The following is a 22,752-nucleotide window of genomic DNA, read 5'->3' as shown; positions in this document are numbered from 1 at the left end:
AATATGCCGGAAATGCTCTTTTTGATCTTCCATCTTCGAGAGGGCACTAAAAAAAAACTATTTCAAAAAAATTTACAACTTATTTTACAAAAATGCCTTACAGTATCAGCTGTTTAAATATACAACGGTAAAGCGGTTAAGTGTGAAGTTGGTTGCGAAAATATTCAATAAGATCAACTCTTGTTATCATACGAAATTGATTAGTGAGCGTCCCATTATATAAAGTTCGTCTAAATAGTTGCTTTGTGGAAGATCCAAGTCTTTTTTTCGAGGTTTCGTGGTTTTGTTCGAGGTACAACCAAAAACCTGTGTGAACTGAGACCAAATTTGTTTGAGAAATCTTTCAACGGATGATTCTGGCACACTCAATATCAAAATTAAATATATTTTTGTGTTCTAAACCTGTTTTTTTAGATCTATTTAGATTAATGTATTTTATATGTTGTATACAATATTCTCCATTTTAGAAACTGATATTTTCGAAAATATGATTTTCTAAATAATTTAATTTGAAATCACAAGACATCAAACATTTTATCAAGTTTTTTTGTGAATTCATTGCATAGAATGATCTGTCTTTAGTGAAAGATGATTTTTCTATAACAAATTTGACGATAGCGCCATCTTTCGAGTAAAAAATTGTGAAAACTTTGCAATCTCTGATATACAATATTCAGTTTTTATATTAAATGTGGAAGAAATCGGATAGCTAGTATGATTTTGGAAATTTTTATATTATAGCGCCATTTGTCGTTTGAAATCGGTGAAAATATATTTTGAAATAGTTAGCATATGTTCATCAATAGAGTACGGTTTGTCTTCTTTTCTACTATTGTCTACTATAGTGAAAGAAAACAAAAGAAAAATTTTACATATTGACCGTATATCTTGAAAGGAAAACACTCCTTTTTTTTCTTTCTTTTAAATGTACTATGTTGTATATATGAAATAGGGGACGGATTATCGAAACTTTGTTCTGTAGGAAATAACAACAATTATTTAAACACTTTATTTTATGCATATAGCTTATATACTTACTATTTACCTATTTATTGAATTATATGCTCTGTGAGATCCCTATTCTCACTCACTTTCACACCTATTTTTCACTAATTGCAAATAGCATATAATCCCATCTATCTTCCGAGAAGGAAAACGCGCAAACGCAAATTGCAAACGTATTGCAAAGTTTTCGAAGGTCACATTATAGTAATAAATAAATGCACTAGCCACACCCCCATCCGCACTTTCGTTCTATGCATAAAAGGATACGTATTTGTCAGAAAGGAAAGTGAAAGGAAAACAAAGCCGTTCCCAAGAACCGCGCAAACAAAAGATCGCGCGGTACGCAAACAACGCTTGTTCAAGCATATTTACATGGTGCAACTAACTGTGCGCGCTATGACAGGTATACACGCGATAGATTTGCGTGAAATATCCTATGCAGATCAGTTGCAAAAGTTGTTGACCTGCAGTGTATAAAATAAGTAAGTGTCAGCAGTGGCATCCTCTCCACAGTCGTTTACAATTCATACGCGTGTGCGGAACATTTACTGTTATATTACTAGCATTTATTGTTATTTTTGTTACAAGTACTTTTAAATATTCTCACATTTTACCGAAAATGTCGCGACTACAATTTCGTTATCCCTATTTTAATAGAGGTTCGATTATAATCTCACCGAATGAATCGGAATATTTCAACGCACGCAATAATGCCAAAAATGAGAAGAAAACAAAAGTGTCTGTGCGTGAAACGCGTGTGCGCGATGTGACAACAGCTGTTTCATTGGACTCAGCCAACGAAACCGAAACAACACCCGCCAATGATGGCGAGGAGCAAACGCTAGCAGAAGAGATTGATAATAGCGAAGTTGTTGAGACCAACGGGGAATATTTGGCATGCAGCGCCGAAACTGCTGCCGAGGAAGTTGAGAATGCAGCGTTAAATACTGCTACACAGCAGCTAAATGCATTAACGCTGCGCAATTCGGCTTTTCGTTTGACCAATCCTAGAAATATTGCGCGCATACCGCCGCGTGCTGCAAGTAGTACTCCATCAGATGTTGAACATCGCAGATATTTAGCAGTGCCACCAGATGCGCTACCAATGCCGAACTTTGATCGCACTCCAATAAAGCCGTTAAATAACGTACGCCCTTATTTGGCAGTACCACCGCATGCTCTGCCGATGCCGAATTTTCCACCCAGACGTAAAAATTAAAACCAATTCTTTCTATTTTATTCTTTGAAGTAATTTATTTATTTATTATATGTTTTGGAAAAATACTAAATGGACTTGTGTTAATAAAAGGCGGCCAAGTGTCGCATAAAAAATGTAAATATTTCGAATTGTAGTAATTTTAATTTTTTTTGTGTAAGGAAAGTTGTTGCTAATTTTGGTGGTGAATTGATGTTAGTGGTGAAAAAAAACGGATTTTCACTTAAAAAGTGAAAGTTCTATTAATTTTTTTCGAAAAGTTGAAAATTTTCAAATTCTTCGAATTTAATTTTTTTTTGGAAATAATTTAATATGGCTATGAAATTAGTTTCTCATAAAGATATTCAATAGAATGTGAATTTTAGTGAAGTATTACTGAAAACTAACCTCAAAAATATTTACCAAGCAAGTAAGGAAAGAGTAAGTTCGAGTGCAACCGTACTCTCGCAATTCATTGGTATAGTTTTATTAAGATAGTACACAATTTAATCCATATATTCGGCATAAAGTCCACTAGAATAAGAAAAATCGTCATATATAGTATATGAGGGCTGAGGTAATTCCTGAACCGATTTCACTCATTGTCACCACCAAGGTACACCATATTCTGCACTATATATTCACTTAATTTGACTAAGACATTTTACATATTAACCGATTTATACGGTATTAAGCCCATATTTTTGAAAAACCTATAATTAGGTATATGGGATCTAGGGGGAAGATTTGACCAGATTTTAACTATTTTTGGTATAGAGACACCCTCTAAATTAAATTAAAATATCTGACAGATTTACCGTCGCCACACACAATTCAATTTCAAATTTAATTCTCATTCTGAACAGCTATTAATATTCACGAAAAAATTTGCCACTCTAAGCTCAGTGTTATTAATTGCAATGTTTTGATTTATTCTTAATCTCTTGCAAATGTCAAATGTATTTCTTTGAATAATTTCTAATGAATCATGTGGCATTGAATATTAAAATCACAAACCACCTAACAACCACACCAAAAAAAATATTATATATATACAAAAGTAAAGTATAGCAACTTAAAAAAACTCGTATTCTACAAAAAAAAAAATGTATTTTAATCGCTAGCGCAGTCAAAGTTCCTTCGAAAGCGGCGATTAAGTATAAAATATTTCCCATGAATAACGAAACATTCCATGCAAAAGATCAACAACTACAAAAACACTAATAAACACAAACAAAAAATTAAAAAATTAAAAAAAAAAATAGAAAAAAGTTAAAAAAGTACAAAAATTTGTGACGCCAAATATTTTTTAGCTGTTTTAAAAATATACACTTGCAATTTCACCGTCAAATCATCGTGTCGCTGTCGATCGTCACACACAACGAACGCACGCAGTGCACATGCGCTGTGCACAATAGCAACAACAACAACAGCAATAAAGCATTTGAAAGTATTCGAAAAAATAGTCAGGGGATACCAAGTGATCGCTTTAATTTATGCTCACGTTCAGCATTGCTTTGTAGCAAATTTAGCACTTGCTGTGATTTATGTATTGACAAATATTGTTTTTACTTCTATCAATTGCTTTCTTTTCTTATATGTATTCTTTGGCTTTCACAACGTTTTGTAGTCTTTAAAGATTTTAAGTATACTCGGTATATATTGTTTTACATATAGACGGCCCTGCAAGACTTTTTGTTTGTGTGCTATATTTTTGAAATCTAATTTTTGTTGGGTTGTTGTAGTTTTTGTTAAAAAATATTTTAATTATTAAAATTAATTTTTTTATTCGGTTTTTTAAGTACTTTTTAAATTTAATTAATTTTTTTAATTAGAAATTAAATAGATTTTTAAATTTATTTTTATTTAATTAGAAATTACATAAATTTTTAAGAAATTAAATTTTTAAAATCTATTAAATACTTTTTCTAATTTTTTTATTTTTTATTTATTTTTTTATTTTTATTTTATTTTATTTTTTATTTTTTTATTTTTATTTTATTTTATTTTTTATTTTTTTTTTATTTTTATTTAATTAGAAATTAAATTAATTTTTAGGAAATTGAATTTTTGTAATTTTATTAAATACTTTTTCTATTTATTTTTTTAATTTTATCTATATTTTAATTTTATACTTTTTTAATTTTATATTTTTTTAATGTTACTTTTTATAAATTTTTTAAATATAATTAATTTATGTATATTCTTTTTTAATTTAATGAATTACTTTTAGTTATTTTTTTAATTTTTTTGTTTGTTTTAATTTCACTTCTATTTTTTTAATTTATCAAGTTTTTAATGTATGCAATTTTTTTTTAAATTAATTAATTACTTTTTAGTTAATTTGTTTTATGATATCATTTTTTTTAGTTTTTAAATAATTTTTATTTTATAATTCTTTTTTTTTAACGCGAAAAACGGTTTTATTTATTAATTTCTAATTTTTTTTATTTTCTTTGTTTTAATTTCACTTTTAATTTTTTTTTCAAATTTAAGGTTTTATTTTCTTTTATTTTTATTGTATTTTTAGGACTTCATTTTTTGTTTTTATTGTATTGTTTTCGTTCTTTGATATTTTTATATATTTTTTGTTAGATATTTTTGTTGTATTGTTTTTGTTTTTCATTTTTATTTTTTTTTTTTTAATTTTTTTTATTAATTTTCTTAATTTATTTTTTTTTATACTTCTTTAAGACTCCTCACAAAATGTATTTCTTAAATTCTTTGTTGTTACTTTCAACTTTTCACTTCGCTTCACTTTAAATTTATTTTCACATCTAAACCTATTCCTTTCCTTTCATTTTTTCTGTGCACCATTTCAACGAAATGCAAAAAAAGCGCAAAGATACACTTACATACCGAAATTATTTAGCTATTTTTGAAAACGAAAACAGTCTGTCCGTCTGTACAGCGTTGAAGATTTGTCGACTCTTGTTGAAAAATTGCAGTGCTCAGTGGAAATTTGTGCGGCGCGGTAGACAAAAGTGCGAAAGAATAAATATTTTGTAGATTGTCGGGGGCTCGCTGAGTTTCTTATACTTAGTGCTAAATGCAGAAGAAATGTTAAAAAATTAAGTGGAAAGTTTTTTGACAACTAAAAAAGAAAATAATTTTTATTTTATTTATATAACAATATTCCTTGACATAATTTTTGTTGAAAAAAAAAAATAAAAAAAATATTAAGAAAATCAATATGAAAGCAAAAATAGTGTAAATATTTATTTATAAAAAGTGAAAGCATTAAACAAACAAAACAAAAATAACAAAATAAATAAATAAATGCGAAAACGAACCGCCTTAGTCTCTGCATATATTATACACGCAACCACTGCAAAATTGCTGACTTAAAAAAAAAAATTTTATTAAAAAAAGTAAATAAGCCAAATTAGTGCACCTTGTGTATAAAAAAAGTATATAAAAAACAACAAAAGTTGGTCACCTCATTAAATCGTTTGATACGCATTTTTTTTTTTTTCAAAAAAAGTTGGTATTAAAAAAACGAGGTCTTCCTCAACGACACCATGTCCGCCGCCGCTTTGGGTTATTGGCCATCGCTTGCCACCACCACCAACACCACAAGACTTATTAACGATTGGGAAATGCTGGATGGCAGCGCCTCCACAGCCACCAACAGCTCCATCGCCAACAACAATTATCGCATTTTTAATAATCGCGATAGCAACAACAACAATTTAAATATCAACAACAATGGTTTTGTTGCAAATGACCAGCACCTGTTGAGGAATTGTAGGTTTGAGCGTTGTTCGTTTTTTGTTTTTTCAGTGTTCTGGGGATTGCATTTTATTTTTTGCAGTTTTATGCTCCACTAATTTCGCTCTCAATGCTTTCTCATTGTGTTCGTTACGTTATTATCGAATTTTTTTGTTTAAAATATTAACTTTTTTTAGTTGTTTAATATTTTTATATATAATTTCCTTTTTTTTTTGATTTTCTTGTAATTTTTTTAGTTATTTAACATTTGTTTTTGCAAAATTTTCTTATTTTTTTAGATTTTTTTAGAACTTTTTTTAATAATTTTCTTTTTTAATATTTTTTTTATTAATTTTTTTTTATTAATTTTATTTAAGAATTTTTTTTATTAATTTTATTTAAGAATTTTTTTTTTTAATTTTTAAAAATATTTTTATTAAAAACGGTAATTTTTGTATTTGTGATTCAAAAACATTTTTTTCGAACAAAAATCTTAACAAAACTACTATAATTATTTTTAAATAATAAAATTTTTCAATTTATAATAAAAAATATTTTTTTATAATTATTATTATCAAAATTAAAATTTTAAATGGTGTTTCTTTTAAATTTTTTCAATTTATTTCAAAACATTTTTATAAAATTTTGACATTTTTTAATATTTTTTTTTAATAATTTTACATTTTTATTTTTGATTGTACAATCATGAAATAATTTACATATTTTATTTATTTATTTATAATATTATTTTTCTCAGCACACTTTTTCAATCACTTCTTATTTTTAATTTTATTTTTTTTTTTTGCTTAATTTCGACATTTCGTAATCACACATTTCTTCCGTCACACTTAAATTTAACTAATTTAAATTGATTTAAATTTACATGTCAATTTACGAGAACCAAAAGCAAAAAAATACACTTCACTTCGCAAAGTCTCTATAGATCATATAAAATTCTACATAAATTCAACACAATTACCGTAACAACGCCTTCCCGCCATTAGCGCAGCTGCAACGCATTATTTTGCCAAATTTGCAGCAAAAATAAGTTTCGAAATGTCTAATGTTAAAAATGCGCCAAAAGTGACTCGCACAAACAACTAGTTAAAAGCAAAATCCACTAACTGACCCGCCCACCCGGATGCACAGCGCTGCCAAACAAGCAGAGTTGAGTTGTTTAATTTGACGCTTGACAATCCGCCGCCGCGCTGAGTGGGTGGCCGTCACAACCATAAATGCTCAGCTGCAAATTACGCGTGTGTATGTGTGTGGGTGTGTGTGTGAGCGCTTGTGCATATGCGAAAGTTATGTGTATGCGATAAGAGCATAACTAAGCGCAAAGAAATTTTTGTCGCTATATAAATATATACTAATGTGAATACTTGCGGCTACCTTTTTTGGCTGTGCGTTTGCTTGTTTGTGCCAAAAATATATTAGAATTTTGCTGTGAAAAATTGTGTAATATTCTTACAGATTAAATAATTTCACTGACTCGTGTACGGCTGGTGCATATTTATACATAGAAATAAACAAAATCATCACAAAATTGGTTTATATTAGTTGTTATGCGGCTATTTTTGTTATTTAACGGCAAACCGCCATCAATTTTCTTATTTTAATATTAAAATTTTGTAATTTTTTAATATTTTTAATTTTTTTAATTTTTTTTTTTCAACAATATTTTAATTTTTAATTTTATTATTATATATTTTTTTAATTTATTTTATTTAATTTTGTTGTTATATTTTTAAATTTTTCGATTTTTTAATTTTTCTATTATTTATTTTTTTAATTTTATTTTTTTTTATATATTTTTACTTAATTTTTTTTTATTCATTATTTTTGAGATATTTTTAATTTGTTAATATTATATTTTTATTCCTCTTTAATTTTTTTTCAATTAATTTTTTTTTAAACTCTATTATAATTTTTAATTTTAATTTTTTTTACAATTTTATTTTTATCTTTTTATTTAATATTTAACTTTATTATGTTTTTTTATTTATTTTTATTTATTTTTTATTTATTTTTTATTTATTTTTATTTATTTTTTATTTATTTTTTATTTATTTTTATTTATTTTTTATTTACTTTTTATTTTTTTTATTTATTTTTATTTTTTTTTTTATTTATTTTTATTTTTTTTATTTATTTTTATTTTTTTTTATTTATATTTATTTTTTTTTATTTATTTTTATTTTTTTTTATTTATTTTTATTTCATATTTTTTTAATTTTCTCTTTTTGTTTATTTTTATTTTGTTTTTTTTTTATTTCCAATTTTTTTAATTTAAATTTTTTTATTTTTGTCCACCACCACATTTTGTTAATTTTTTCATTTCATTTCGTTTTGTTAACATTTTAGTAGGTCGCCCCCGGTCGTAAATTGCACACACACACACATACACACCTTTAATAATCACTTCTTTATTAAATAAATTTAGTTTTTTCCCGCTGTAATATATACAGACATACAAACATACATAAATGCACTGGTGTTTGTGTATGTGTCAACGCTCACGCGACTATTTCGCTTTTTGGCAGCGCCCCGGTATTTAGGTGATGCTCACAATTATCTGACGTCTCGCTATTTGCGGCGTAGGCAGCACCTGCACCTATGCACATACATAAGTACGTCGGTTTGCCCCAGTTTGACAATCATCATTTCCGTGCGCTCGATATGATTGTGCTTATTTTTGGTTACATTATAAATAATTTTGCCATTTTGTCGGTGCAATGCACTTTTGGGTTTTACGGTTTAGAATCGGCAATATTATCAGTTAAGTCTGTATATACAGTCTTAATTGAGACTCTTCTTTAGTTTAGCTTAAACTTTCTTGCCAATAATCCTAAATATGATAACTTCCAAGTCTCGTCCTTATACCATATTCATGCTTTAGTAGCTACAAAAAGTTTACATTTCTTCTATTTTTGTCTATTCGTAACAACAGTATTAAAATTATTGTAAAATATTTATATTTTTTATGAATATTTAGTCATTCTAATTCACACTTCACAAAATATTACAATTTACCATTTATTTATCGATTACAAATATTTATGACGCGTTCACACTACATCACTTACATAGTGATTTATTTGGAGTTTTACAAACGAATAGTTTCTCAATAAATAAAATATATATATTATTTTTTAATATTTATTAAGTACTACAATATTTAATATTACTTCAATTAAATATAGTATTCTAAAAGTATTTATTTTATTTCTTAAATGACAATTTAAAATAAACTTTCTTTAATTTTTCTATTGCAGTATCCGCAGTTTATGTATCCAGTGCGGCAGTGAGCGGTGAGTCAGGACGTCAACGTCATGCGCCGCTCTACGGACGATTTGTGGACGAAGAAGAGCTTCCTGCAACACATCGAGATGTCATGCATCATGTAAGTAATAAAAAAATTCGAAAAATAATTTACAATATTATAGAAATCATGAAAATCATTATAGAAATCATCGAAAGGATGCAATTTTTTTAAACACACTTTTTCACGAATAAAACATCATATTGTATCAAAAAAGATGAAATATAAATTCATATTAAAGAAAGCTGTTTAAAATGGACAATACGTCCAATGGATGAATTTCATGAATATGATTTATTTTCATAAAATCTGTTTTAGTCTCGAAGTTGGTTACTAGATTAATTTTAGTGTTTTATTTCGAATACAAACTTCTTTCACATTGCATACATTTTGATTTTTATGCTTATTTTCATATAATAAAATACTCATCGAAAGGATGAAATTCTTTTAAGCATACCTTTTGATAAATCAAATATATTTTTTGTATCATAATATATCAAATATTTCCACATATGTACATATTTAAGTAAACTATTTAAAAAGGACAATACGTCCAAAGAATGAAGTTCTCTCTTTGAATACTATCTTTGTCTCAAACTAGATTATTTTCCTTTAGTTTTAGAGGTTTATTTCGAATTCAAATCTCTTCCACTCTGTAAAAAATTTTAATTTTCATGAATAGTTTCATATAATAAAGTATTCATCGAATGGATGAAAGTACTTAACCACATTTTTCCATGAATATAAGCGGTATTTGTGTTTAAAAACACATCATATTAAGGAAAACTATTTAACATAATCAAAAAGAAGTGTACATCTAACGGATGAATTCCTAAAATTTTTCTATTTGGGCTGTTACAATGATGAATATCAATTAGTATAATTTTATAATTAAAGAGACGTATTTTTGCAATTAAACAGAGTGTACATCTAAAGGATGAATAATCCAATTTCATGCTAATTGTTTCAGTAGATTGCCGTACACTTACATATATTGATGAGTATTAGCTACCATTGCCTGCGGTTCTCCTTTTAAATTCCAATAATTTCATTACATCTATTCAATTGTTTCAATTTTCATTTATATTGCAATTTACTAATTGCTTATTTATTATTGACTTAATTTATTTATTATTTTTTTTTTATTACCACCTTCAGTCAGTGGCTTACATGCTATACACATTGTTCCACATTGTTATGGATTTTATTATATGAATTTCTTTGCTTTATTTATTTTCTTATAGCGATCTAGTCCGACGTCATCGTCCGAAGTGCGTGCCATGCAGGCACGAATTCCATCACATTTTCGTGATCCAGCTACGGCGCCGTTGCGAAAATTAAGTGTGGATTTAATTAAGACCTACAAGCATATAAATGAGGTAAGTACTAACTTATTTTTTGTATTAATATTTGAAAAATTAGAAATATTTGTGACTCTTGTTGGAATTTTAACAAGAAATATTTTATATCTTAAACGCTTGTAAGCTCTTGATTTATTTTATTTGTCTTGAGTTTCAAATGAATATTTTTTGTGTTCTTAGTTCAGAAACCCATGTTTACAAACCTTTTTAAACATTCTATGTTTTTCGATGTTTTTATATAGATGCACATATTGGTGTTTAAGTCACCATTAACAATTTTTTAATTGTTCCATGTGATTCTTAAAAAAATTTAGAATTCTATGTTTTCTATGTTTTTGTCTAACATTTATTTTATACTGATTTGTACAGATTATCATAGCAAAATACCACTAAGCGTTTCACATGACACAAATTCTAAATTTTACAGTTATTTTTACCGTTATTTTGTGATGTGTGTTTACGTTTTCAACTTTCATCATTCCCTTAATTGTTGCTGCTGTTGACAGTTACAACAACAAAAATAATAATGTACATAGTTATTCGCTTTGACGTTGACAACCCTTAAACCAAAACTACGCAACATTAGTAGTTGTATGCCGCCGCCCTTGACCCAAGCACTCGTCAGTGATGACTTTTCATCATCAGCTGCCTTAAACAGCAATACGTACAACAATAGAGTTGAATTTTCTCATCTGCAACATTGTTGCCACCTGCGTCAGCGCGCACAAATACACATACACGCATACAAACACCACACACGCAACAGTCAAAGTCATTGAGTTGCCTTTTAGTAGCTGGCCGTTGAGGGGTGCACAACGCACGGTGCCGAGTCTGTGAAATTCTAAACTACTGTGGTCATCCGTACATATATATATTTGTGCACTTAGCTCTTATAGATCGCCTCAGCGCTTGAATCTGTGCGGTTCTACAAACCTCAGTCCCGCCCCTGCACAGTCGCCGTCCGCAAAGTCACTTTCTTGGCACTTTTTTTGTTACTTTCGGTGCACGTGTGTTCACTTGTTTGCCTGTGTGTATGTGCGCTTGCGTTTGTAAAAATAGCCAACAATAATAGTTGCAAGCAACAATTGACGACATCGACAGAGTAGAAAATATCTGATTTTCAAATTGATTTTAAATTATTTAACAAATGCCCTGGCATTGATTTTGCGTTAGTAACAATTTTTTTGTCACTGTAAAAATAGTTTCCTTTGAATATTTGTGTGTGAATCATGTCTTATTGAGTATTTCAAAAACATAGAATTTGTTTTAACAAAAGGATTTTGCGATATTAACTATTTTAAAAAGTTAGCAGGCGTGATTTTTGATTTTCAAAAACATCGAAAACATAGAATAATTTAAAAATAATTTTGAAACCCCGATTCGCTTAATAAACTAAATTTTAGCGGTTTTGGAATATTTTTCTTTTTACATTTGCATAGGTTTATAACATCGAATACATAGAAATTTTAGATTTGGTTTGTTTAAAGTGTTATTAACTGTCGTATTCGAACTTTTGAACCTATACTGGCTGATTTCATCGAATTGTTACCTTGATACAAAAACATCGAAAACATAGAATATATTTGAAGTTGTTTTAAAACCGTTGCAAGAATAATAAACACATTATTAGCGGTTGTGACATATTTTTAAAATATTTGCATAAATTTATAACATCGAATACATCGAAATTTAAGATTTTGGTTTGTTTTAAGAGTTATTAATTGTCGCATTTGATATTTTGAACATAATATGACTGTTTTCAACAGTTTTATAACTTATTACAAAAACATCGAAAACAAAGAATTTTAAAAACTGCGAAGAAATTTTAATTTGCTTTATTTCAAGTCCTCTAATTTTTTTTATTATAACTTTTTGTATTTTATAATCCTCATATGGCTGTTCTCTTCGGAAATATACCTTATTTCAGAAACATCGAACTTCATATTAAATCCTCTACGGTTATTTCTAATACATTTTTTAATTTTTTGAACCTAAGGTGCCTGTTTCATCAGAAATATACCTTATTTCAAAAACATCGAAAATATAGTATTTTTTTAAAGCAGCAAAAACATTTTATTTGCTTTAATTAATTTCATTTTCGAAGCTTCTATAGATTTTTCACTTAGAACTTTTTGTATTTTTACTATTCTCTTGCACATTTTTACTTTCGAATATATGTTGTATATTCGTTATATGCATTCCCAGTAATAACAACCCGTTAGTCGTACATACTCTTTCAATTTCCCACATCAACATACATATTTACACACCGCTTCAGTGTTGGCCAAAACAGCCTATTTCGGTTTGCCATTTCAAACGTCAATTGATTTTGCCCATCTCAACATAACCTCCAACATCTGCTTCACTAGTTTCCTGCAACATCATTTTTTTCATATTGCACTTTTGTTTTTGTTGTGCCGCTACGGAAATTCTATACCGCCGAAGGACGACGCTGCGCTATGCACAACAACACAGCAAACATCTCCAATTTCAGTGGCTGCGGCTGCTGCTGCTGACACCACCACCACCACCACCACGCTACCGCAATCAACACCACACCGCGCAGCCGACAAGCAGCTTGAATGTCTGTCGCCATAGACCCACTATGCGGCGCAATTTAGTAGTGTCTGGCTAGCTGGTCGGCTGACGCGTTGCAGCGCGTCAATATGCACTGCGCTGCTAGCGTCTACGCGTCGGCATACACCCATTTTTAAGCGTTTCATTTCTATTTCTCTATATTTTTCTACAATTTCCCTACATTGTTTCGGCTTGTTTGTATTGCGGCCGCAGCTGGCTGGTTGGCTTGCTTACTGACTGGTTTGCTGCCTGTCGCGCACACACTTTCATATAACGTTGCTGGCCTGCTTTGCAGCTTTTTAGGCGCACACCAAACAGCTTGTCGCAGCTCGCTCTCAGCTGCAAGCAAGTGCTGCGCGCTCTCACTCTTTCTCTCTCTCATTATCTCTGCTTGTGCTTGTGCGGTTTTTACTTCGGCTCTTGATTTTACAATGTCTGCAAATCTCTACAAAATGTTGCAGCATCATTCTTCTCATATCCTTCTTGTTTCATTCATCATATGTATAGAGACATGTCCCGTACATATACACGCGCAGTATACATACACTGCGCGCGCTTGCGTATCCGTGCGCTTACATGTACATACAGTTACTTGTCGTTTTGTGTGTTTGCACCACTACCAACACACATGCAGACAGGCGCGCGCATTTTCTGACCATTATCGACGTTTTGACTTTCCCTGCTAATGTTTGTGGCGTTAGCAACAACTTTTCCGCTTTGCCATTGCCATTCTTCCAATTCGCTTTTTGCCTATATGTATGCTTGTGTCTTTATATGTATATGTATATCTGCTTAGGGTTATCACTGTTGCTACCCCCGTGTGAAGCGCTCCCCTACCATGCTGGCTTTAACTTGCCATATGCCTTTAACTACTTCCCTGACTTTATATGCGCCCCCTTTTCTGTGAAAATTACTTTCTGTCTGCTTTGACTGACTGCCTGTCGCTTTACCGGTTTACTGTTTACATTTCTCTTTTCCTATTTGCCCTTTCTGTGCGCCAAACTCATTCTCTATAATTTTTTGCTCTTTGTTGTGCCTCCTTCTCTGCCATTTCTTTTAATTTGTTATTTACAGACTCGGTTTTTTTTCCTACAAAATGTTTTCAACTTGAGTTTTTATATACTTTTTTGCTGAATTTTTGCATTAAAAATTTAATTTTTGTACTTTTTGCCTACCTTTTGGCGTAAAAAATAAAATATCAGTCATACAAAAATATTGTACACAGTAGCCACAATCAAATCTAGTCTATAAATAGCCAAAACAAATGTTATATTTATCGCATATTATGCATACATTTAGGCGCTTAAAGTGTCTTAAATTCGTCAAAGAGAGTACATATTAGTGTTTGCATACTTGAAGGCGCTCATTTTACAGTGGAAAGACAATTAAAACAAAGTCTTTGCTTTCGGGATTTTAAATACACTTTCAATACTGAGATATGACATATTATTTGCAAATATAGCATACCTTTTGGCGTCATTTTAAAAGTGAAAGCGTTCTTTCATAGCTGAAACCAATGTGAATAGTAAAATAATATTATGACTAGTCGTTGAAACTGAAGAGAAAAAAATATATAAATAATATAGAAAATATGTGGATCTATATTATTTATATATATATATTTATATATTTTTTTCTCTTCAGTTTCAACGACTAGTCATAATATTATTTAACTTAGTTTATAATGCATACTTTTAGGCGCCACTAATAAAAGTAACTAATTTTAAGTTAGTATACCATACAATTTCCTTGTATTTTCTTTCACTAACCCATAAGGGAGTCACAAGTCAAATGTTTTTTTGAAAGCTTAGTGGTTTTACGAAAGCTCAGTAGTATTATGAAAGTACTGCATTCATTATAGTTCGTTTATATTAAAAGTTAAATAAATGTGAAAGCTTTTGAATTTTCTTTTTTTGGAACGCCTTAACATATACTTTAATGAAAGCTCAAAGCTTTTTTTCAGTAATTGCTAATAATTTTGTACTAAAGAAGAACTAAATTGTATAAATGACTTTTTTGACTTTAATTAACATAATTTATATATCAGAATGTTAATTCCATATAAAAAGTTTTGCTATAAAAATAGATTTGATAAAACCTTTTGTGAAAGCTCTCACCTTGGCATATTAATGAAAGCTGGAATGTGAGCTTTTGGTGAAAGCTTTACTTTTTTGCATACATATTTTAAATATTTGAGGGGTGAGTAATTCAAAGCTCACGTGAAAGCTTCAACATCAGTGGTATAATGTGATTTTGGACATAATAATGAAAGCTGCTATGTGAGCTTTTGGTGAAAGCTTTAATTTTTTGCATACATATTTTAAATATTTGAGAGGTGAGTTATTGAACGCTCTCGTGACAACTTCGGCCTCAGTGGTATAATGTGATTTTTGACATGAAAATGAAAGCTGCTTTATGAGCTTTTTGTGAAAGCTTTAATTTCCATGTTTAAAAATTCAGGACTAAATAGTTTTCTAAGGTTAGAGAGATCAAAAAACATTTGCGATGCATGAAAAATGTATATAAAAAAGAAGAATTATTTTCAGTAATTACTAAAATGTTAAATAATAACATTTTAAGCTCACTAGCAAATTTACATAGTATTAGATAAACTAGGTTATGGAACAAGAAATGCAAATATTTTAGAAAATATGAATTAACATTGAATATTTCTTATTTCCTACTAGCCTACAAAAATTTTTTTTTTTTTTTTTTCAATTTCAAATTTGACATTTCTGCTTTGACGTAGTTTTTGTTCCTTCAAATTTTTAGTAGTAAATTTTGGTTTTTATTTTGCTATGGGATTTGATAAAGGTCCAAATGAAGGTGTAAGCGTTTAGACGTTTACACAGAGCTATTCTATATAGATTTTAATAACCGATCAATAAAAGTTGTTTCAGTGTATATTTATACAACTTTTTAAGCAGAAAAACTAACATTATTTCATGTTATTTGCAGGTTTACTATGCGAAAAAGAAGCGACGCGCTCAACAGACCCAAGGCGAGGATGACTCCTCGAATAAGAAGGAGCGAAAATTATATAACGACGGTTACGATGATGATAATCACGATTATATAATAAAAAATGGTGAAAAATTCTTGGATCGCTACGAAATTGATTCCCTCATTGGTGAGTCGCACGCACAGCTGCTTCTACTATTATTATTATAATATTAATTTCTAATTTTTCATTAAACAAATAGGCAAAGGCAGTTTTGGACAAGTGGTCAAGGCTTATGACCATGAAGAACAGTGTCACGTAGCGATAAAAATTATTAAAAATAAGAAACCGTTCCTAAATCAGGCACAAATCGAAGTGAAATTATTGGAAATGATGAATCGTGCAGATGCCGAGAACAAATACTATATTGGTGAGTTGTTGAAGAATATGCTTTGTGAATTTTATTAAATTTATTTTTCTTTACAGTTAAATTGAAACGGCATTTTATGTGGCGCAATCATTTATGTTTAGTATTCGAATTGCTCTCCTACAATTTATACGATCTACTACGGAATACGAATTTCCGCGGTGTTTCATTGAATCTAACACGTAAATTTGCCCAACAGCTTTGCACTGCACTGCTCTTTTTGAGTACACCAGAACTGAATATAATCCACTGTGATCTAAAGCCCGAGAATATATTGCTTTGCAATCCAAAGCGTTCAGCAATTAAGATTGTAGACTTTGGCAGTTCATGTCAACTGGGACAAAGAGTGAGTAGCTTTTAAACTTTTTCATTTTTATTACGCTAAAACATAACCTAACTTTATTTTTTTTCTCCACAGATATATCAATATATTCAATCACGTTTCTATCGTTCGCCGGAAGTGCTACTTGGCATACCCTACGATTTGGCGATTGATATGTGGTCACTCGGCTGCATACTAGTGGAGATGCATACCGGTGAGCCGCTCTTCTCCGGCTGCAATGAAGTCGATCAAATGAACAAAATTGTCGAGGTGCTCGGCATGCCGCCGAAATACTTGCTCGATCAAGCGCATAAGACGCGTAAATTCTTCGATAAAGTCGTTACAGACGGTTCGTATGTGTTGAAGAAGAGTCAAAATGGACGTAAATACAAACCGCCCGGTTCACGTAAACTACACGATATACTGGGCGTTGAAACTGGTGGTCCAGGTGGCAGACGCCTCGATGAGCCTGGTCATTCAGTGGCGGATTATTTAAAATTCAAAGACTTAATATTGCGAATGTTGGATTTCGATCCGAAGACACGTGTAACACCGTACTATGCCTTGCAACATAATTTCTTTAAACGTACAACCGATGAGGGTACGAATACAGCAGCGAGCATAGCAATATCATCACCGTCGGTGAGTTCAACATCATCGTCTGTTGCGATGGTAGTCGGTAATCAACAACAACAACAACAGCAGCAGCAGCAACAGCAGCAACAACAGAGTCAACAGTTGGTAGCGGCCGCTGCGTTGCAACATCCAGAGCCACAATCGCATGGTGAGTCGATTAAACGCTTCAAATATACTTAAAAAAATTACAAAAAAAAAAACCAAAAAAATTCAACAATTTCACACAAACTCACCAATACATTCACATTCACATACCTACAATCATACATACATACATACAAATGCACTCCATTAACAGTTTAAAATATTGAAGAAAATATGACGATTTGAGTTTAATTTTTTTTTGTGTAAAATTTATGTTTTTTCTTTCTTGATTATACATTTCATTACAAATGTAGATTTTATTTATTGAACATTTAATTTTAAGTTATTACCTAGCAAAAAATGCTACAAAAATTAAAAAAAAAAATATATTTTGTGTTCTTAGCCATAGTTTTCTAGAGTTAGGCGCTGGCAACACAGGCTTGCTTATGCCAAAATGCATTTTTGTACACGACAATGCATACAAATGCACAACGAAATAACTGTTTAAACTGCCAGTAATTTTCAAAAATGTTTAAACAAAGTATTAATTCCCAGCTCTTACCTAGGCAAGCGTGTGTCGCCAGCGCAAAGCTCAAATAAATAGTTGTGTATCACCTACACTACATATACACATACGTACTACTTGTACTCACTTACAACTGTAATTTATTGTTTATGACATACACTTATTTATTATGTTTAACTTATTTACAAAACCAAGCATTTACATACAATTTAATTTATTACCATATTTACAAGATTCATGCACTTATGAGTTAAAAATAATAATAATAATTTTTGTAAACCTTACGAAAGTACAAATAAAAAACAGAAACAACAACTGTGGCTTACGAGCACCACTGGCATACAAAAATGAGCTCATACGAATTTTTTCAATGCTAAATAGCATATTTGTGTAGTGCGGGGGTTTTAGACGCCAGTCACTAGTAGTAGTATTAGTTGTTTGTTGTTGTAATATTGTGTTTGTGTTACGTGTTTATTTTTTTGTAAAAAAAAAGTAAAAAATAGTAAATTTTCCATATCGAAGTAAAATTTTGGCACATTTGAAAGTTTTGGGACAGTGTTGGACTGATTTATACCAAACTTGAACAGAAAATTCACTTATAATTTTTAAATTTTTGTCTAAAAAGACATTTTGGGACGCCGAAAAAATTTTGGGACACAACAAATATTTTTGGGACAATCCCAGTTAAAGCTGTATGCTTTCGAATTGAGTTTCCGCTTAAAAATTTGATTTGCCAGTTGCTAAAAGTGAATTTTCGCCTACCGAAAAATTTTGGGACATACCTAATTTTTTGGGACATTCCTAATTAAACTTGGTAAGCGATGGAATTGAGTTTCTGCTTTAAGTTTTTAGTTGCCAGTTGCTAAAAGTTAATTTTGACGTATCGAAAATGTGTAGGGACACACCAAATTTTTTTTGGGACACCCCTAATCAAATTTTATAAGGTGTGACACTACATTTCTGTTTGAATTTTTAGTTTTTCAGCCATTAAAAGTAAATTTTCACGCATTGCAAAAGTTTTGGGACACACAACAATTTTTTGGGACAATCCTAATTAAACTTTGTAAGTTGAGGAATTTAGTTTCCACTTGGAGTTTCAATGTTTCAGTTGCTAAAAATAAAGTTTCACTCAGTGAAAAAGTTTTGGGACACAACAAAGTTTTTGGGACATTCATAAATAAACTTTATAAGTTGTGAAATTGAATTTCCACTTGACTTTTTAGAGTTTCAATTGATTAAAGTAAATTTTCACGCTTTGAAAAAGTTTTGGGACACACAAAAAAGTTTTGAGACATCCGTAATTAAACTTTGTATTTTGTGGAACTGATTTTCCGCTTGAATTATTCGTTTTTCATATAATAAAATGACTTTTGGGACACTGAAATATTTTTAGAACAGCCAAATTATTTTTTTTTTTTTTACATTTAAAATTAAGTTTACGCATTAAATTTTAAACTTTGTAAGCTAAAAAAAATATTAGGACAATAATAATGCTTTTGGCATGCACAAAGCTATAGTTACCGTTTTCATTTTAAAGCGACGTGAGCTTCAAATGAATGCTTTTGGGAAAAGAGTTGAGTTCTAATATCTATGATCAAAATATAAATATTTTTAATAAATAATAATAATTTTTGAAAATTTTGTTTAATCAAAATTTTTAATTTTTACAAGCAACTTAAATTTTATTTTTTTAAATAATTTTTTATGATTAAAAGTTTTTCAGTTTCCACGCATTTGCATGAAAAGTAATGAGTAAACAAATATCAAAAATCTATCACAACTAATATATACTAACTTTTGCGTAATTTTTCTCTTTTTTCCTTGAAACTCAAAATGCAACACTGAACAATAAAAACGACAAAAATGTTTTTACAATTTAAAAAAAAAATCAATTGAAATATGTAAACAAATAAATTAAATTTAATCCACCACTAACTCTCATCTACTAACGCACTCACACATGGAAACATTGACGCACGCGCACGCAGACGATCGGCGATGACCGGCATTGCCTCGGGAGCAAGGCAGCTTAGCATCATCTTCATCTTCGACGGCTTCCTCAGGTTCAACAACGGCAGCCATGTCAGGCGCATATGGCGGCGGAGGTGCTAGTGGAGGCGGCGGCGCCGGCGGTGGTACTGGACAGACACAACACTATGTTTAAATATAAAATACACACCAACAACAACAACAACTTGCAGCTGCGTACAAAAAAGATGTCGAAACAATGTCAAGTGCGCATTAAGTTAAGAGACGAGAGATTTCAGTTAGTCAGTCGTTAGCAAGACAACACTGTTGCGCTATAAACCTAACCTCAATGGTTCGTCATCATCAGTTGTTGGTATTTTGTAGATAACATCGCAACAACAACAGGCACTTCATTGCATACAAAAAAAAAAAAAACAAAAACCAAAAGCATACGATTAACTTATACATTACATACTTACATTTACATACATATATTATATATATATATACAAATATATATATATAAATAAATATATATATTTAATAATATTTATGCGAAAGTGAAATTAATTAAGTGAAAAAAGCAAAAACTTAAATTTAAATTGATGAAAACAGCAAATGTAAGCATTAAGCCGCAATCTGGTTGATAACAACTGAAAGAGAATTGAAGTGTGGTAGTAGGAAAGTAGGAAGGAAGCAGTTGAAGAGAAGAAAATTTACTAAAAAAATGTAGTTTCATACACAAGCATTAATTATAAGTGCTAAAACATACAAAACAAACATCCGTACAGCCAACCAAAAGAACTTACTTACACCCATACATTCATACCTATATTACACCACGCCATTCTACAAAATTATACGCATGTAAAAAAAATTAATAAAAAAATCATCGAAAAACACACATTACACAAATAAACCGTTAATCATTTGTTTATTTATTTTTTAAATATTTTTTCTTTTTATACTGCATATTTTAAGGCATTTATGCTGTGGAAAATTATATGGTAACTTCAAAAAAGCAAGTTTTGTACAGCTGTAGCGATAAGAGCAAGCTTTATTTAAGCTTTGCAAAGCTTTTTATAGATTTTAGCTTTTGGTTATGCTAAATATGTCTTAAAAAGTTTGCAAAGCACTTTTTATGTATTAAAATTCAACATTTCATGTTAATTTTTAAAAGCTTTTAATGCTTTTAAAACCGATATAATCCAAGAAACAAAAATTAATATATCGAAAACACATTTTATATGTTAGAATTCGTCATTTAAATTAAAATTCCAAAAAGCTTTTAAGCTTTTGATTTTTGTAAAACCGATATAATCCAAAAAAACAAACGTCGATGTTTTAAAAACACTTTTTAGATGTTAGAATTCGTCATTTCATGTAAAGTTCCTCAAAGCTTTTAAGCTTTTTAGTTTTTGTGAAACCGATATAATCAAAAAAATAATTCACATTTTTATTTTTAAATTGCTGCCCTTCAAAAACCTTTAAAATTACAAAGCTTCATTCTAAATAAAGCTTACATTTCGTTGTGAGCTTTATTTTGTAATAAAAGCTTGAACTTCTTTTGTTCTTTATGTTTAATAGCACTTGATCCTTATGTAAGCAACAAAAAGCTATTTACGGAATGTATTACCTGAGCTTACATTTCGTAAACATTCACTTATTTGAGTTCTTTATGAAAAGCTTATTAAGCTTTCGGAAGTGTAAGCTCAAAGAGAAAGAGAAATGTTAAATTTTATTTTAAATCTTTTAAAGTTTAAACTTTATATTTTTTGTATATGATTTAAGTTCAATATCGATTTTATAAAAACAGACATTTTCAAAGCTGTACACTTCCAAGTAGCTTTCAAATAAGCTTTAGTTGATTTTCATTCAAACAAATCAGTTTTTAATGATATACGAATTTTGTAAGGAGCTTTTGTGACGAAATGTAGCTTTTAAGCTTTTCATACTTTTTTTTCAAGTAACTTTTAACTTTCTACTTTAAGCTCCAACTTATTTTCTCGAACTTCTTGAGCTTTCGTGCAAGCTCTCTGGACTTTTGCAAAAAGCTTTCAAAAGCTCTATGTCACTACTTATTAGTTTAATTACCTGGGTTGAAGTGACTTTTTTGGCTCTAAATAGCTTTCGAGCTTTTTTGATGAGCCATATATTTTTCCACAGCTTTTATTTTTATAATCCTTATCAAAGCATGCAACTAAGTACTTAAGTTATCAATCACTTCGTACTATTTAATAATAAAAAAATCTACTACTATTTATACATATACTACTACATACTACGAAATATTTCATACGAAAATAAAAATTTGCTCGTTTGACTGCCAACAAATAAAAGAAAAAGCTGAAAATTATTAAAAAAAACAACAACAATTGTATAAGAGCTTTCTTCATTTGAACACAATTTGTATTTACGAATATTGTGGCGACAATAAAAACAAAAAAGAAAATGGAGAGTTGCCACATAATGTAAAAAACAAAAACAGATACCTAAAAATAATGCAAATTCATAGACCAGCGTTCAAGTTTAGAGATTAGTTGGGTACAACATTGTCGTAATCGAAATTAATTAAAAATTCGTAAGGTTAGAAATAGTTGAAGCAAAACAAAAATAAAAATAAATAAGTCATAAAACAGCTAAAAAAGCAAAAAAGCAGCACATGTACAATGTGGAA

At 29.7% G+C, this 22,752-nt stretch overlaps 1 protein-coding gene across 4 annotated transcripts in view; it reads left to right on the top strand.

The window, feature by feature from the left end:
• The window catches only part of LOC105219591 (serine/threonine-protein kinase minibrain), a 65,497-nt gene that overhangs the window by 30,806 nt on the left and 11,939 nt on the right, over nucleotides 1-22,752 (top strand). For 2 of the 4 annotated variants that reach the window (XM_054230672.1, XM_054230671.1), the window contains 6 exons: nucleotides 9,187-9,314; nucleotides 10,478-10,612; nucleotides 16,130-16,301; nucleotides 16,375-16,542; nucleotides 16,599-16,885; nucleotides 16,958-17,645. In XM_054230672.1, the coding sequence (XP_054086647.1) occupies nucleotides 9,187-9,314; nucleotides 10,478-10,612; nucleotides 16,130-16,301; nucleotides 16,375-16,542; nucleotides 16,599-16,885; nucleotides 16,958-17,645 (1,578 nt within the window). Of the gene's footprint in view, nucleotides 1-1,498; nucleotides 2,214-5,684; nucleotides 5,948-9,186; nucleotides 9,315-10,477; nucleotides 10,613-16,129; nucleotides 16,302-16,374; nucleotides 16,543-16,598; nucleotides 16,886-16,957; nucleotides 17,646-22,752 lie in introns of those variants that run through there. The other 2 variants (XM_011195845.3, XM_054230670.1) reach the window with 2 other exon arrangements.

The sequence above is a fragment of the Zeugodacus cucurbitae genome, chromosome 5 (assembly GCF_028554725.1).
Source record: "Zeugodacus cucurbitae isolate PBARC_wt_2022May chromosome 5, idZeuCucr1.2, whole genome shotgun sequence".
Classification (NCBI taxonomy): domain Eukaryota; kingdom Metazoa; phylum Arthropoda; class Insecta; order Diptera; family Tephritidae; genus Zeugodacus; species Zeugodacus cucurbitae.
Note: the sequence above shows the minus strand (reverse complement) of the source record. Positions and strands in the feature narration are given on the sequence as shown.